The sequence below is a fragment of the Engraulis encrasicolus genome, chromosome 18, assembly GCF_034702125.1.
Source record: "Engraulis encrasicolus isolate BLACKSEA-1 chromosome 18, IST_EnEncr_1.0, whole genome shotgun sequence".
Taxonomy (NCBI): Eukaryota; Metazoa; Chordata; class Actinopteri; order Clupeiformes; family Engraulidae; genus Engraulis; species Engraulis encrasicolus.
This window is the reverse complement of record NC_085874.1, coordinates 51,897,538-51,915,417: the sequence shown is the minus strand read 5'-3', so window position 1 is coordinate 51,915,417 and position 17,880 is coordinate 51,897,538. Positions and strand designations below refer to the sequence as shown.

Genomic DNA, 17,880 nt, shown 5'->3' with positions numbered 1-17,880 from the left:
AACTTAACCAGGCTGTTCTTATAGATGATTTACCTCCTAACTTAACCAGGCTGTTCTTATAGATGATTTACCTCCTAACTTAACCAGGCTGTTCTTATAGATGATTTACCTCCTAACTTAACCAGGCTCTTCTACTAGATGATTTACCTCCTAACTTAACCAGGCTCTTCTACTAGATGATTTACCTCCTAACTTAACCAGGCTGTTCTTATAGATGATTTACCTCCTAACTTAACCAGGCTGTTCTTATACATGATTTACCTCCTAACTTAACCAGGCTGTTCTTATACATGATTTACCTCCTAACTTAACCAGGCTGTTCTTATACATGATTTACCTCCTAACTTAACCAGGCTGTTCTTATAGATGATTTACCTCTTCACTTCACCAGGTTTACTCCTGAACCAGCATCTTAATACAGGCCCCAGCCCTTGTGTAGCAAAATAAGAAAGGCAACAACAATAAAGTTGCCACTGCATTGGGTTTTTAAAGTTGCCACTGCATTGGGTTTTTAAAGTTGCCACTGCATTGGGTTTTTAAGTTGCCACTGCATTGGGTTTTTAAAGTTGCCACTGCATTGGGTTTTTAAGTTGCCACTGCATTGGGTTTTTTTCTTCACCTCTTCTTGCCAAGGCCTCATCGGTCAAACTCTCAGTAGCCATCAGTCAGAGAGTGGCATGAGGCAGACAGATCACCGCATCACCAAGGCTACAGGCAGCAGTGCGGAGCACAGAGTTCAGGAAATTATAACACAACACTGCAACAAACCAGTACATGTAGCACAGCGTTCAGGAAATAATAAATAACACCGTAACAAGCAGAGGTGGAAAGTCTCGTAATGTTTTGCACTGAAATAAGCGTGCAGATGTCGAAAGTTGGTTGCATGTGATCTTTAAGGATTAAGCATTATTGCCATTCTGATTATTCTTGTCATATTATTATGAACAATGACAATGCAGACACCGGCTGTCAACTCAAGCACATCTCTTTTGTTTATTCATTTTCCATTTTTTATTCTTCAGTTCATTCATTTGTCACAAGCATGCCATGCCAACATTCATGAGCTATCCTAGTGTGTAGACATGTGTATCTGCATGTGTGTATGTACAGTATATCACGAAAGTGAATACACCCCTCACAGTTTTGCAGATTTTTGAGTATATCTTTTCATAGGAAAGCATTACAGAAATGTAACTTTGACACAATGATTAGTGACCTTTTAACAACATATTTAAGCGCTTACATTTCTTGTTCACTCAGAAAAAAACAAAATACAGCCATTAATGTTTGAACATGTACTCACAAAAGTGAGTACACCCCAGATTAAAATCCGGTAGAGAAGGGGCTGTGTTGGCTCGAATCGTCTCGAAATGAAACGAAATGAAAAGGGATGACAAGGGAGGTCATCAGTGTGCGTTTCAACCTTTCTTTGCATTGAACTTTTACATTTTGAGTCTGCATCGGGCTTAAATAGATTGGTGTGAGATTTGAATGCAATCCTATGGAGAATATCAGGATCTGCTTCAGTAGTCACAGTGCATGTTGACATGCATGTTTCTTTTAGGTGTATTTCAGATTACCAATGTTGACAGCATTCATGCATCCCCAAACCATGTCAGTCCCACTACCATGCTTGGCTTTTGATAGGATACACTTTTTTTAACTCACTTGTTTACCACCACACATGCTTGACACCATCTAAAGTATATTTGTTTATCTTGGTCTCTTCAGATCACACGACATGGTTCCAGTGATCCATATCCTTGTTCTGTTCATCTCTCTTCAGACCAAGATAAACAAATTTGCTTTAGATGGTGTCAAGCATGTGTGGTGGTAAACAAGTGAGTTTTACAAAAAAGGTGTATCCTCTCAATAGCCAAGCATGGTAGTGGGACTGACATGGTTTGGGGATGCATGAATGCTGTCAACATTGGCAATCTGAAATACACCTAAAATAAACATGCATGTCAACATGCACTGTGACTACTGAAGCAGATCATGATATTCTCCATAGGATTGCATTCAAATCTCACAGCAATCTATTTAAGCCAGATGCAGACTCAAAATGTAAAAGTTCAATGCAAAGAAAGGTTGAAACGCACACTGATGACCTCCCTTGTCATCCCTTTTCATTTCGTTTCATTTCGAGACGATTCGAGCCAACACAGCCCCTTCTCTACCGGATTTTAATCTGGGGTGTACTCACTTTTGTGAGTACATGTTCAAACATTAATGGCTGTATTTTTTTTTTTCTGAGTGAACAAGAAATTTAAGCGGTTAAATATGTTGTCAAAAGGTCACTAATCATTGTGTCAAAGTTACATTTCTGTAATGCTTTCCTATGAAAAGATATACTCAAAAATCTGCAAAACTGTGAGGGGTGTATTCACTTTCGTGATATACTGTATGTGTACAAGTAGGTGTAGGAGTGTGTATGTATAATGTACTGTATGTGTGTGTGTGTGCGTGTGTGTGTGTGTGAGAGAGAGAGAGAGAGAGAGAGAGAGAGAGTGTGTGTGTGTGTGTGTGCACGTGCATGTGTGTGAGAGAGAGAGAGAGAGAGAGAGAGAGAATGTGTGTGTGTGTGTGTCAAAGTCGCCCTCACAGAAGTGTTAACGACATAAAGGGTTAAATCATCCAGTTAAGTGAGGAGGCCACATCAGGCAGTTAAATGGATCAGCAGTGGGGGTGGGGTGGGGCCGGGGATATGAGTGGGGGCGGGGGTGGGGGTGGGGGCGGGGATATGAGTGGGGGTGGGAGTGGGGGCAGGCCATTGCGATTTCTTTTCATGCACTTTTCCAAATGAACCTAATCAAGATAATCAATTAATTCCCAGCTTATGGAGAGATAGCTACTTAGTATATGTTCTCTTCCTTTACAATCAAGACACCATGCTGTCCAATTCTGGGAAATGCATTGAGTGTGTTCCAATATGTGACCTTGCTTCCCCCACTTGTGCTTGTGGCCTCGCCCCGCCTCCTGGCCCCTGCTCCGTGAAGAAAATAATAAAGTTTCCCAGCTGTCAGCCTAGCCACAACAACTTTTGAGGGACTGTTTTTCATTCACCATCGCACTTGCAAATCAAAAAAAGACTTTACAATTGAGCTTTTTCAAGATATTGAAATATAATCATGACATATTACTTCCTGTTACGAGGACACAAGCACAAGGGGAGGAAGCAAGGTCGCATATTGGAACGCACACATTGTGTACAATGTAGTATGTATTTCTGACCATTTCGTACCCCAGCACTCGACGTTGCCCCCGTATGGTGACTGACTCATGATTTTGACTCATGACAAGCACTTGAAGAGTTTCGCAGCAAAACGGTGAACATTGTGGGAAATTGACATTTTTTGTATTGGGCATTCCATTGCAAAATTTATTTTATACAGGCTTAAAAAGAATGAATGGGTGAATGAATTCCCACATAGGTGATTGAGAGAGGTCTTGCACTTTAAATGTCTGTATGAGCAATGTCTACGTCCATACTGTCTATGTCCATGTATGAGTACTGTCTATGTCTATACTGTCTATGTCCTTACCTAGATTAGTCTATGTCTGCATGGGAGAGCAAGAAACGCAATTTCAAATTCTTTGTATGACCAGTGCATGTAAAGAAATTGACAATAAACTTGACTTGAAACTTGAAACTTGAAACTTGTGATAGGACGTCTGGACAGTCATTTCCGATAATAAAATGCAAAAGTCATAAAATGGTGGATACAGCACGTTGTTCTGCAACAAGACTCTTCACTTCCTCGTCGTTTTTGTTGGAGCAGCTCTGCTTTTGCTAAGCAGCAAGCATGCACACTTTGCCATTTCAATGCAGAAAAATCTAACCACCAGAATGCATCAAACTGGCAAAGTGTGCTTGTGCTCTGCCTAGCAAAAGCAGGACTGCTCTGCTCCATCAAAAACGAGGCCATTAGCTCCGTAATGGCAGGACAAACGCTTCCTCTCAGAACAGGACACAGCTTGGTGCAACGCCTCGTTGCCCGAGGGAGAAATGGGTGCCAGTCAACTCAGCATGGCAAACACTCCCTGAGTGCATTCCAATATGCAGACTTCTGTCCTCCCTTGCTCACTTGCCTGCTTGTGACCTCATGATGAGGTCACTGACGACAGAAAATGAATTTAATATCTTGCAAAAGCACAACTCTAATGCAATTTTTTCATTTGCAATTGGGATGGTGAATGAAAAACAGTCCCCCAAAAGCTAGGCTAGGCTGACAGCTGGGGAAATTTCTTGTTTTCTCCATGGAGGCGTGGCCAAGAGGCGGAGCGAGGCCACAAGCACAAGTGGAGAAGGGGAGTGTGCATATTGGAATGCACCTCTGACAGGGGCCAATATTGTACTACAGTATTTCTCAATTGGTTTTGTACATTTCTCACAACAGAATAATCATTCTCAAAACTTCTTGTTCAATTGTGACTTCCTGCCGTTACCTGTGCACATGGTAAAATATGTTTTTCATAGTTTTCAGCATTTAGCAAATGCTTTCGTCCCCCATGCAATGGTTTTGTACAATTCTCAGTATTTTCGTACATTATCAATTGATTTCGTCATGTTCTGCAAAATGCTTTGTTGTGGGAATCCATGAAACATTTACACAGTGACATAACAAGTAAACCTTTTGATGGCTGACACGTTCACAGACACAAAAACCTGGTTTTGAGAGCTTGGCCAAGGGTTTTGAGCAAGAGATTGGGTTTTGCAGGTCATCCATGGTGTTTTGCCACTTGTTAAATCTTTTTTGGAAATGAACGTGATGTTTTGCAACATGCGAGTAAGATTCGAGAAATGTACAAAACCAATTGAGAAAAACTGTAATAAGGTGGTTCAGGAGTAAAGCAGGTTAAGTTAGGAGGTAACTCATCTAATAGAAGAGCCTGGTTCAGGAGTAAACCAGGTTAAGTTAGGAGGTAACTCATCTAATAGAAGAGTATGAGGACATGATGAAAATGAGGACTCCAGGCTCTTCTATTAGATGATTTACCTCTTCACAACTGGTTTACTCCTGAACCAGCTTCTTAGTAGCGTATAGGCCCCATGGACTGTTGTGGTTCAAACATTGACAAACACTTTCCTCTCTCAGAGAGATTAGCTCAGTACGGTAATGGCAGCAGGACACAGATGCACGCCTCGTTTGGTTTGCTACCAGTTGGTGGAGGAAGGGAGAAAACAGGATGGTGAATGAAGAGTCCGCATATTGGAATGCACTCTTCCTCTGAGATGAGCTCAGTACTGTAATGGCAGGACAACTGCTTCCTCTCAGAGAAGGACACAGATTGATGCACGCTTCGTTTGGTTTGCCGCCAGCTGGTAGAGGGAAGGGTGAAATGAGCGCTTGCTCGCTCCCCCGAGTTTCCAATTACGTCCTCTTGGGCTCTCTGCCGGGACCACTCTGCATATACTCCAATTAAGCCAGCCGAATGGGGGGGGGGGGGGGGGGGGTGGGGGGGGGCAAAGGGGTACGTTGTCCCGGGCCCAGGGAGATGGGGGGCCCAGAATCGAATCCCAGTTACATTCCATGTGTATGAAGGGGGGACGACTTTCAGATCACTTTGTCCTGGGCCCTCCGCCATTATCATTGTGCAAACAATACTCCAATTAGGGTGCGGGGCAAAGGGGTACATTTTCCCGGGCCCAGGGAGATGGGGGGCCCAGAATCGAATCCCAGTTACATTCCATGTGTATGAAGGGGGGGGGCCCTTTCTTTGTCCTGGGCCCTCCGCCATTAGCATTGTGCATACAATACTCCAATTAGGGTGCGGCAGGAGAAGAAGAAAGAGAGATGGCAAGACAAAAAAAAAGAAACGTTGTAGAGAAAAAAACCTGTCTCATTTCCTACTCCAGAGCCGGAGCCTAATAGTGTGGGCAGAGCTCTTGGGTTGTTCTGTGATGCAGGCAGACGATGATGTAATTGTTGACAGAGTAGCGGCTGGCCGATGAGATGAGATGAGATGAGATGAGAGGGGTTATTAGCCCGTTAGGAGGATGGCAAAGTGCTTTCGGCAATAAAACGACGCCACTTCTCCGTGGAAACTACTAGAAAGGTAGTAGGCAAAAAAAAAAACAATGGCAAAATTTTAAAAAATATATGTTTTTAAAAATTAAACATTTCTTTTCATTGTTTAGTTTCACAGGTGTCAATCCCATATTCGGAAAATATATTAAAAAATATATACGGCCACAAACTTGATCCAACCAGCTCTGAAACATATGATGGATATGAACTCAAAATATGGGTCAACCCAACCCAGCCCAGCTACCCAGTGAGCTCACCTGGCCCAGACAGAAAACAGGAAGTAAATGATACATGTCTTCAACACCATTAATGCTCCCAGTTGTTTGATGACACAACGTTTCGGACCTTAGTCCCTCTTCAAGTACAACTTGAAGCACTTGACGGGCTAAGGTCAGAAACGTTGTGCCATTAAACAACTGGGAGCATTAACAGTGCTGTGGACATTTATCATATACTTCAGTTATTCTGTGTTGTCCAGCATGTGTGCCACTGATGTGTGCGCATTCTCTGCTTTCCCAAACGGAAGACATGCAGGTAGGGCTGCACGATTATGGAAAAAATCATAATCACGATTATTTTGGTCAAAATCGTAATCACGATTATTAATCACGAATATTGATTTTTTTGCAGATTTTTTTGAAAATTATAACAAGATGAAACATAACCAAGAATGAATTATATACGTGATGAGCAAAATAACATTAATTGTAATAATAATGTAAAGGCAATAGCATGAAACTTAGGTGGACAGATTTCTGGCCAGAAACACTAGCCTGTCAGTATGTTCTGGCTTCAAGGACGCTCTCAAAGGTAGGTCACTATTGCCACGATTGAAACACGATTCAAATTTCGACTCCGATTACACTAATTTATCACGATTTTCGATTATTTTGTATTAATTGTGCAGCCCTACATGCAGGTATTTCTTATCCTACTGAATACTGGCCTGGTTCTCACCGACAATGAGAACCAGGGGAACTGAATACAGGGTTGACTCCTCTTTTTGTTTCAGCGTCTTGTTTTCATTCATACTACTGTACCTCAACGCCTCAAGTTCTGGAAGACTCAAATCATCCGTGTCCATTCTCTCCCCTTCAAACAGCTATTCATCAGCTGATCGAGTTGAGCACTCAAGATAGGGAGGAGGCTCAGCTACTCAGTAAAGTCACCGGTGTTTCCCAGAAAAACACGACAGGGTTTTATAGCTTCCTGAACACAAATGCAGCCAAGGCTCAGAAGAAGAAGAAGTTCTGAAAGGCTCATCTTGTACCTCAAAAGCATTCTCTCAATGTTTGTAGCTGCCTTAAGTCTTTCTGAGGCTGGTCTTGGTGTTCCCTCATCCTGTCCCCCAACACCTCTCGTCTGTGTCCCTGCCTTTGGAATCCTTGGCAAAACTTAAACAGCAGCTACATCTGTAGGTAAGGTTGGCCTTATGTCTGAGTACGGTAACCTTGTGTCCGTGTTTATCATTTCAGCATCCTCTTCTTGAAAAAAAATCTGATCAAGGTTCAGAATGTTTGCAGCCGAACACTGACCGTGAAAAGATCCATCGACAGAGAATCCCTGGAGTGTGCAACAAGAGCGATACGAGTGATAGAAGCCACAGGGTATGTTCGTTAAAAGCAGAATGCAAACATTCCTACATTCCCATTGGCTGTGGCGGCTGTCGCAGAACCGCATCTTAGCTAATTTGCATAATATTCACTGAAGTCCAACTACAGACTGTCAACTATAGTGCTCTAGACGCCCGAATCACTTTTTGTCGCGCGACTCAATACAGAGTCAATAACTTCCGTCTCTGGAATCGCTCACGTTGCGCTTGGTCTATTCGTGCCCTGAGGCTCCTCTTGGTCTAAACTCCGGTTAATCCCCAGAACCTCGTGTCTGTGTGTTGTTCATTTAAGTTTCCTCTTCTCCAGAGCGTCCTCCTCCTGATCCGCTGCCTCGCCCCCCTCCTCCTCCTCCTGCTGCTCCTCCTCCGCCTCCTCCGCCTCCTCCTCCTCCTCGACCTCCTGCAGGCTGGAGGCGTCGGTGTGGTCGTCTCCGCTGCTCTCGCTGCTCTTGAAGGAGATGCCGGCGCCCAGGAAGGGGTACAGGCTCTGGGCGTAGAGCTCGCGGAGGTGCGCGTAGGGGCTGTCGGGAGGCCTCTCGTGTGTCGCCGTGTTCATGCCCTGGTTGGCCTCCTCCATGGCCTTGTTCCGCTGGTAGTACTTTGAGAACTTGTTGAAGATGAGATGAGAGGGGTTATTAGCCCATTAGGAAGATGGCAAAGTGCTTTCAGCAATAAAACAACGCCACTTCTCTGTGGAGACTACTAGGAAGGTAGCAGGCAATGAAAAAAAAACAATGGCAAAAATGTTAAAAATATATGTTTTAAAAAATTAAACATTTCTTTTCATTGTTTAGCTTCACAGCTGACAATCCCAGATTTGGAAAATATATTATAAAATATATACGGCCACAAACTTGATCCAACCAGCTCTGAATCATATGATGGATATGAACTCAAAATATGGGTCAACCCAACCCAGGCCAGCTACCCAGTGAGCTCACCTTGTTGAAGATGATGCTGATGGGTAGCGCCACCACCAGGAGGCCACAGATGATGCAGAGCGTGGCCACCAGCTTGCCCAGCACGGTGACGGGACACGTGTCGCCGTAGCCCACCGTCGTCATGGTGATGGTGGCCCACCACCAGCCCACGGGGATGGTGCCCAGGTCCGAGTCGGCGTCCTCCTTCTCGGCCGAGTAGATAAGCACAGAGAAGATGGAGATGCCCACCGAGAGGAAGAGGATCAGCAGGCCCACCTAGCGAGAGAGAGAGAGGAGAGGAACTAAGCACCAGCAGGCCCACCTAGTGAGAGAGAGAGAGGAAGAGGATCAGCAGGCCCACCTAGCGAGAGAGGAGAGGAAGAGGAAGAGGAGAGTAATTAACAAGGCCCACCTAGCGAGAGAGGAAGAGGATCAGCAAGCCCACCTAGCGAGAGAGACAGAGGAGAGGAAGAGGAGAGTAATTAACAAGGCCCACCTAGCGAGAGAGGAGAGGAAGAGGAAGAGGAGAGTAACTAGAGAGAGAGAGGAGAGGAACTAGAGAGAGAGAGGAGAGGAAGAGGAGAACAACTAGAGAGAGAGGAGAGGAAGAGGAGAGTAACTAGAGAGAGAGAGTAGAGAAAGAGGAGGAGGAAGAGGAAGAGGGAGAGAGGAGAGGAAGAGAGAGAGAGGAGAGGAAGAGGAGAGTAACTAAGCAGGCACACCTAAAGAGAGAGAGGAGAGGAAGAGGAGAACAACTAGAGAGAGAGGAGAGGAAGAGGAGAGTAACTAAGTTGGCCCACCTAACGAGAGAGAGAGAGAGTGGAGAGGAAGAGGAGAGTAACTAAGCTGGCCCACCTAGCGAGAAGAGAGAGTAGAGGAAGAGGAAGAGGAATAGAGAGAGAGAGTAGAGGAAGAGTAGAGTAACTAGAGAGAGAGAGGAGAGGAAGAGGAGAGTGACGAAAGAGAGAGAGAGAGAGAGAGAGAGAGAGAGAAGAGGAAGAGGACAGTTACTAGAGAGAGAGAGTAGAGGAAGAGGAGAGAGGAAGAGGAGAGTAACTAGAGAGAAAGAGGAGAGGAAGAGGAAGAGGAGAGAGGAAGAGGAGAGAGGGAGAGGAGAGAGGAAGAGGAAAGAGGAAGAGGAGAGGAACTAGAGAGAGAGAGAGAGTAGAGTAACTAAGCTGGCCCACCCAGAGAGAGTAGAGTAGAGTATACTAACAGAGAGGGAGATGATGAGCAGGCCCACCTAGAAAGAGAGAGAGACAAAGTAGAGTGTAGTAGAGTAACTAGGCAGGAGCACCTAGCCAGAGAGAGAGCATAGTGGAGTAAATGTATTAATTCCCAGGGGGAAATTTTGTAGAGTAGAGAAGAGTACTGTACATTACAGTAGGGCACAGAAGAGTAGAGTATAGTAGTGTAGAGTAGAGTAGAACAGAGTAGAGTACACACACACACACACACACACACACACACACACCCTAACCTCGTGGTAGCTGTGCCGCATGGTGGCGCCCAGCGCCCGCAGACCAATGGAGTGGCGCGCCAGCTTGAGGATACGGAACACACGCATGAGCCGCAGCACCTGCACCACCTAGCAACACAATACAACACGTATTAGCATCAAGAGCTATGTAGCCTGCAATCCAATACAATACAACATGTATTAGCATCAAGAGCTAGCCTAGCCTGCTCCACCTTGCAATACAACACAACACGTATTAGCATCAAGAGCTACCATTAACCATTACAGTAAGAGCTATGTAGCCTGCTATACAATACAACATGTATTAGCATCAAGAGCTAGCCTAGCCTGCTATACAATGCAATACAACACGTATTAGCATCAAGAGCTAGCCTAGCCTGCACCACCTAGCAATACAATACAACACGTATTAGCATCAAGAGCTAGCCTGCTATACAATACAACACAATACAACACGTATTAGCATCAAGAGCTAGCCTGCTATACAATACAACACAATACAACACGTATTAGCAGTTGTTCTCGATTGCCTCCACACAAGTTCTGGTACTTCACACACAATTCTCGGAACATCTCACCCATTTCCCAACTCCCCTAACCAATGTCGCTGAACACTAAACACAATTCCTACTTAACACTCAAATTCCAGTTTTAAAACACACTCTTTTCACATCATTACACGCAATTCTCTGGATTACACTCAATTTTCATAAAGAAAAACACTGGGTTTCTCATGGAACACACTGTCATTCACAACACTACAATCAACTGCAATACTATGTTCACTTCCTCATCACATGGGCAAACTCTCTTCATACCGGTTTACAATCTGAAATCATCACCCCATAAGGACACACATTGCATGTCATATTGATGAAAAATGAGTGGATGCAAGGAGAAAACCCATTTGTTAAGTTTTTGAACTCAAAAATATGTTATACAAGACATAACTTTCATGTGGTTACCCAATATTTTACAATACATTAGTGCAATTTTTAAATATTTTTAAAAATATGTAAAATATATACACGTCTGTGTACTCCGAGTCTAAAAACAATATTTCAGTATTTTAGTACAGAAAAATACCCTATTTAGTAAGTAGAACACTGAAGAAAATAAGTTTCTACTGTGTTTCAAGTTGAGTATAGAGGTTTTTTTTCATAGCAATAGGCTATAAAGTAATGTAATGTTTTTTTTGTACTGCCAAATAGGCAGTGGGGTTTATCTTTGTGTTGTTTTTGTGAAAAGACATAAAAATCTTTCTGTTTCTGTTTGTGTGTTGTGGGAATGAAGTTTTTCCAACTTATGTCACAGTATCCATGCAATCCAGAACAAAAAAAAGCCCAAGTTACTGGGAGAAATTAGTTTTACCCTGTGCCCAACAGTGTTTTACAGTATTTCTCAATTGGTTTTGTACATTTTTCGAATCTCTCTCGCAATTTGCAAAACATAATATTCATTCTCAAAACAGCTTTAACAAATGGCAAAACACGGTGGATAACCTGCAAAACCGAGTCTCTTGCTCAAAACCCTTATTTGTCATTCAAAACCCAAGTTTTTGTGTCAGTGAACGTATCAGCGCCAGCAGAATGGTTAGTCATTGTGTCATAGCGTATGGACAAGCTAGTCGAATCAATGTCTCATGTTATCAATTGAATAATACACTCTTGAGGATCTTTTCTGAAGTGAAATGTTGTTTAGATTGGATGGGAAATGTTGTAAATTCAGTTTTATATTACATTGATCAGATAAGAATGAGATAGTTTCATGCATTCAGTGACAAAGCTTTTTGAGTGATATGACAAAAGCAATTGATAATGTACGAAATCACTGAGAATTGTACACAGCCATGGCATGGTGGACGAGAGCATTTGCTATAAGCCGAAAACAATGAGAAACTGATTTGACCATGTGCACAGGTAACACCAGGAAGTCACAATTGAACAAAGACTTTTGAGAATAATTATTCTGTTGTGAGAAATGTACAAAACCAATTGAGAAATACTGTAATGGGTCTGCAAATGTGTATTGTAGTGACTGTCTGTGTGTGTCATTTGACGACAAAATGAGGTTTTTAGAAGAGAGTACATTGTTTTGAGACAAGACGTGCATTTTTCAGAGGTAGTGAAGAGTTTGGCCCGTTGTGTGTGAGGTTTGGAGATTTGTGTGTAGAGTTTTGAGAATTCGAAGACCGATTCCGAAAATTGTGTGTAGGCAATCGAGAAAAACTGTAACATCAAGAGCTACCATTAGCATCAAGAGCTAGCCTGCTATACAGTACAACACGTATTAGCATCAAGAGCTAGCCTGCTATACAATACAGTACAACACGTATTAGCATCAAGAGCTAGCCTGCTATACATTACAATACAACACGTATTAGCATCAAGAGCTAGCCTGCAGCACCTTGCCGACGTTCTCCAAGTTCTCTGTCTCCTCCTCGCTGACGACCACGCCCACCCCCTCCTCCTCCGCCGTCTCGAAGGCCAGCGTGGCGTAGAAGGGCAGGATGGAGGCGAAGTCGATCATGTTGAGGGGGTTGGACAGGAACTTGCGGGGCGAGGGAGCCACCGCCAGGCGCACGGCGAACTCAGCAGAGAAACAAATGATGCACACCACCTGAGAAGAGAAGAGGAGAGAAGAGAAGAGAAGAGAAGAGAAGAGAAGAGAAGAGGAGAGAAGAGAAGAGAAGAGAAGAGAAGAGAAGAGGAGAGGAGAGAAGAGAAGAGAAGAGAAGAGAAGAGAAGAGAAGAGAAGAGGAGAAAAGAAGAGAGGAGAGAAGAGAAGAGAAGAGAAGAGAAGAGAAGAGAAGAGAAGGGGAGAGAAGAGGAGAGAAGAGAAGAGGAGAGAAGAGAAGAGAAGAGAAGAGAAGAGAAGAGAAGAGGAGAGGAGAGAAGAGAAGAGAAGAGAAGAGAAGAGAAGGGGAGAGAAGAGAAGAGAAGAGAAGAGAAGAGAAGAGAAGAGAAGAGAAGAAGAGAAGAGAAGAGAAGAGAAGAGAAGAGAAGAGAAGAGAGGAGAAGGGGAGAGAAGAGAAGAGGATGTAAGAGAAGAGAAGAGAAGAGAAGAGGAGAGAAGAGGAGAGAAGAGAAGAGGAGAGAAGAGAAGAGAAGAGAAGAGAAGAGAAGAGAAGAGAAGAGAAGAGGAGAGGAGAGAAGAGAAGAGAAGAGAAGAGGAGAGAAGAGGAGAGAAGAGAAGAGAAGAGAAGAGAAGAGAAGAGAAGGGGAGAGAAGAGAAGAGAAGAGAAGAGAAGATAAGAAGAGAGAAGAGAAGAGAAGAGAAGAAAAGAGAAGAGAAGAGGAGAGGAGAGGAGAGGAGAGGAGAGGAGAGGAGAGGAGAGGAGAGGAGAGGAGAGGAGAGAAGGGAAGGGGAGAGAAGAGACGAGAAGAGAAGAGGATAAGATAAGATAAGATAAGATAAGATAAGATAAGCATGGCGATCTCGGCGGAGAAACAGATGATGCAATCCGTAATTAATTAGATTACTTTTTTTAATCTAGTTACAGAACTAAATATAATACATAATATAATTAGGGCTGGGACTCGATTAAAATGTATCGAATTAATCTTTAGGCTTTGAAATTAATTAATCGAATGAATCGCATTTTAATCACATTGAAATATCTGACTTAAGAACAATGAAAATATTTTTTTTTCACATGGATTTCGAATAATTACAATAAATAAGCTCAATCTAAAAATATCATTCATTTTTAAATGAAGGGAGAATTTTTCTCAATTTCAGCAGGCTGTTCACCATCAGACGTAATACTGCCCTCCACTGGTCTAATCCAGAACTATGTAGCTATATTATACTGCGATTCATTTTTTTAATCGCATCAATTAATTAATCGCATAGCGTGATTAATTAGTCAAAATTAATGCATTAATGTCCCAGTCCTAAATATAATCTAATATAAGATGCATTGACAGACTAAAGGTGAATCCCATTACACCCCTTAGCCCTACGCCGATCCCCTTTGCCTCCGTTTTGCGCGTCCACGTGTAGGCGTAGTGGCATCTCGATTCTCGTTTAGACAGATTGGTAGGGGTTCGGCGAAGGGCTTTCATCCCCTCCGCGCGGAGATTTTCCGACACCAAACTCCACGGACGGAGGGCTTCGACAGAAGTCCCTGAATGCATTGCGATTGCATTTAAAAATTGGCGGCAAACAGCGGCATCCACAACAGCACACGAGATAAAGTATTTTCGCCGCAATTGTTGGTTTTAAAGTGGTAATAATTATTCCATTGTACTAAGTTTAACATTGTTCTAATGTGTGATGGCCCTTTTCCCCGTGAAACGCACATGAAAAAAAACGCTATTAACGTCAACCTAATGCATGGAATTAGTGACAGCTGTGAGTGTCATTTCGTGATTGTTGAAGGGGCATCCCAATCCATAGGGGTTGTGCTTCAAGCCCTACACCTTGCGGCTTTGTTTGAAAGCACGAGGGGCAAGAGGAAGGCAAAGGGGTAGGGGTGGAGATTAGTAATGGGAAAGGCCCTAAGCACCTCCAGGATGGCGAGCACGGGGTCCTCGAGGGGCCGGTCGCTGGCGTCCACCTTCTGGAACTCGGGCATGCTGTGGACGCACATGGCCACTATAGAGGTCAACACCACACTCAAGGACGCCACCATGATGACCTTGGAGGACAACGAGTAGCCGGGGTCCTCTAGCGTCAGCCACACCACCCTGCAACACACACACACACACACACACACACACACACACACACACACACACACACACACACACACACACACAGGGGAAAGACATTACAGTATACCACCCTGCAGCACACACACACACACACGAGAAAGACTCTGCAGCACACACACACACACACATACACACACACACACACACGGGGGAAAGACATTACAGTATACCACTGTAAGGCAAGGCAAGGCAAGTTTATTTATATAGCGCATTTCATACACAGGTGCAACTCAATGTGCTTCACAAAGTTAACAAATGTAAATGAAAGGAAAACAGGGAAATGAATTAGAGTCAAAAAAACATTTAAAACATTAAGATAAAACATAAGGTAAAAATAATAATAAAATAAAACATAAATAAACATAAAACCTTGAAAAACATACGCAGTCTTCAGATTTTAACTGTTCGACGACAGAGGAGTCTGGCCTCCTTTTTTCCGTTTACCTGATAGGGTCTAGAATTGTCAGGGTTTTGTCTTCTCTTATTTTACCTGTAGGGACTATTACACCTAAAGTTTAATTCATTTCCACTTATTTTACGAATGCCCGCCATTTTGTGAAATACAGACACCATTTTGTTTTCTACTGTACCTGGTTCGAATTACATACGTGGCCCAGCCCCGCCCCTGTACCTATAAAACCCCAGGTCAAGGTATGAATCACTTCCCTATTCCCCTATTCCTCTATTCCCTCTAAGCCCGACGCCCTAGGCCGGACGCCCGACTTCCTCCATCGAGATGTGAGACGTGCCGGGACACGTCTCCTTAGAGGGACGTCTATTTTAGAAATTATTGAAACTGTAAGTTATCTTGGCCAGGTTAACACTACGGTCGATATATTTCTTCCTTCAACCGGTTTTCGTTTGTATTGCATTTGACTTGTGCGAACACTGCTGGAGAGCAGTGAGTCAGGACACACGAGGAACTCACGCGCTATAGGATAACTTTTGTACGGACAATTGTTAATCTTTGACTAGTACCGACATCAAGGACCTCGCCTAGAGTCTACGGAGATTCGGCTGAGCCTGATTGTCTGTCCCCCAAGAGAGTGGACAGCCGGTATAGTTACTACGCGTGGAGCGGACCTGCGTGCACCCCTTTCTCATTGGACCTTCGCAAGACGGCGCAAAGACAATCGGACTACACAACGAAATACCACTTTTCCTTTCCTCGTTCAACGAAGCAAGACTTTTTTGGACATATTGCAGCCTCGCGCCGGAACCGCGTGGTATCGCTTGGACCCTCAGCCAGGACCCCAGCTTGGAGAACAAAAGGAACTCGTGTGCACCAAGACGCACACACCCACCTTGCCCGAGAGATCAAAGGATTTCTTTCCCTTCCTACCAAGGATAACGCAGTAAGCACTGAATTTGGGCATAGGTATGCAGTTAGAACTGTTACATAGCTTTGAGGAGTTGTGTTTAAATATCCACACTTGTAGAGTGTGATATATTTTATTTTGGGTTATTTTGTTCTATCTGTTCTTTCTTTTCTTTCTCTCTTTCTCCCCTCTCATCACCACAAATAGCCACACGCTATTCTTAGTTTACTGTAGTTGCAGGATTGGCATACTTGCACCCACATGTAAATTATCCACTCACAGAGATACACGTACCCGTGTTTTAACCCATAGAGTTATCGAGTCGAGGACGTAAGCTATTGTCGGAAAAGCGCGCCAAGCGCTCCCTTTTCCCTCCCCCCACACATACTGTAAAGCCTTTAGACAAAGGACAGTATTCTCTGATTAGCTTGAATTCTCATCTTGAAGATAGTTTCCCGCTTCATCAGCCGAAAGCTTAACGCCCCTCCTCGTATCTCATATTTCGGTCCTGCGCAACGCGCTGCGCAGAATCATTTGAGCCATATTTCATAGAACATACATCTCTCACTCTCTCTCTCCTCCCACCGCTCCGCACACGCGGTAACAGAAGTGCGCGGCGCTCCTATCCTCTCTCTTTTTCTCTCTCTCGCATAGCGAACATATAGAGCATCCTCTCATACCCCGTGTATATATTGTATATTTTCCCTAAGTTCTTATGCCCTGCAAGGCACATTGGCTGTATCAGTGTTATGACCAGATGATGCTTTTACAATAAATGTACATTGTGGTGAACCGTGTTTGTCTTAATTGAACAATTTCTACGAAGTCAACCAGAAAAGAATTCACACAAAACCTTCAGATTATTAGTCATTAATGGTCATGATTTTATGAGACGGTCATGAACCGTGTTTTATGCAATCATTAATTAGACAATTGACGATTCCATGAGAACACACCTACACATTATTGATACCCAGCGTGAAGAGTTTAACACACTCTTCATGCATCATTTCTTATTCTCTTATTCCTCACATATAGTAATAACACATTACATATTTGGAACTGTATAAGAATTGTATACTTATTAATGTAATTATAATTACATTACTGTACTTCCCTTACATTTAACGTTGTACCCATTAATTGTAGGTGACCCTACATATTTTGGTGCCCGTGTGTGAGGAAGAATAGTCCCCGTACCCATAAATGTAGTAGAACCTACATATTTTGGTGCCCTTGCGTGAGGAAGAATATTCCTCACGTCCAATAAATGTGGGATTACCCCTACACCACCCTGCAGCACACACACACACACGAGAAAGACTCTGCAGCACACACACACACACATACACACACACACACACACGGGGGAAAGACATTATACCACCCTACAGCACACACACACAGGGGAAAGATGTCAGCCACCCCCACCCTGCAGCACACACATACACCCACACGAGGGAAAGACGTTTCTTTGTGCTCAGACGTCAGGTGGAGTAACGGCATTTAATGCCCATAAATCATTTAGTAATTGGTAATTCAGCAGTAACGCACGTCAGGGCGGTGCAACCAGTCCGACAGCCAGTGCCACTATTGAAAATGCTAAGTGCATGTCTATCGGAATATGTGAAGGATGGAGATGGTCCATGCAGGAAGTTCAGTTTCACCTCTCCAGTGCTCGGCATACATTCCTCAACACATGGTAGCCACTAGTTGCCATCATATACAGCTACAACATACCCTTTGATGCTTGAACATTTAGAAAATTCCTTTACTGAGCTTATTCTTTCAACCCTGCC

At 43.6% G+C, this 17,880-nt stretch overlaps 1 protein-coding gene across 1 annotated transcript in view; it reads right to left on the bottom strand.

Annotated features, from left to right (window-relative positions):
- LOC134468302 (potassium voltage-gated channel subfamily S member 3-like) overlaps nucleotides 1-17,880 on the bottom strand; it is a 57,160-nt gene that overhangs the window by 35,496 nt on the left and 3,784 nt on the right. The window contains exons 4-8 of the mRNA XM_063222243.1: nucleotides 14,555-14,735; nucleotides 12,451-12,663; nucleotides 10,045-10,152; nucleotides 8,586-8,840; nucleotides 8,042-8,251 (exon numbers count right to left, since the gene is read on the bottom strand). Of these exons, the coding sequence (XP_063078313.1) occupies nucleotides 8,042-8,251; nucleotides 8,586-8,840; nucleotides 10,045-10,152; nucleotides 12,451-12,663; nucleotides 14,555-14,735 (967 nt within the window). The remainder of the gene's footprint in view (nucleotides 1-8,041; nucleotides 8,252-8,585; nucleotides 8,841-10,044; nucleotides 10,153-12,450; nucleotides 12,664-14,554; nucleotides 14,736-17,880) is intronic.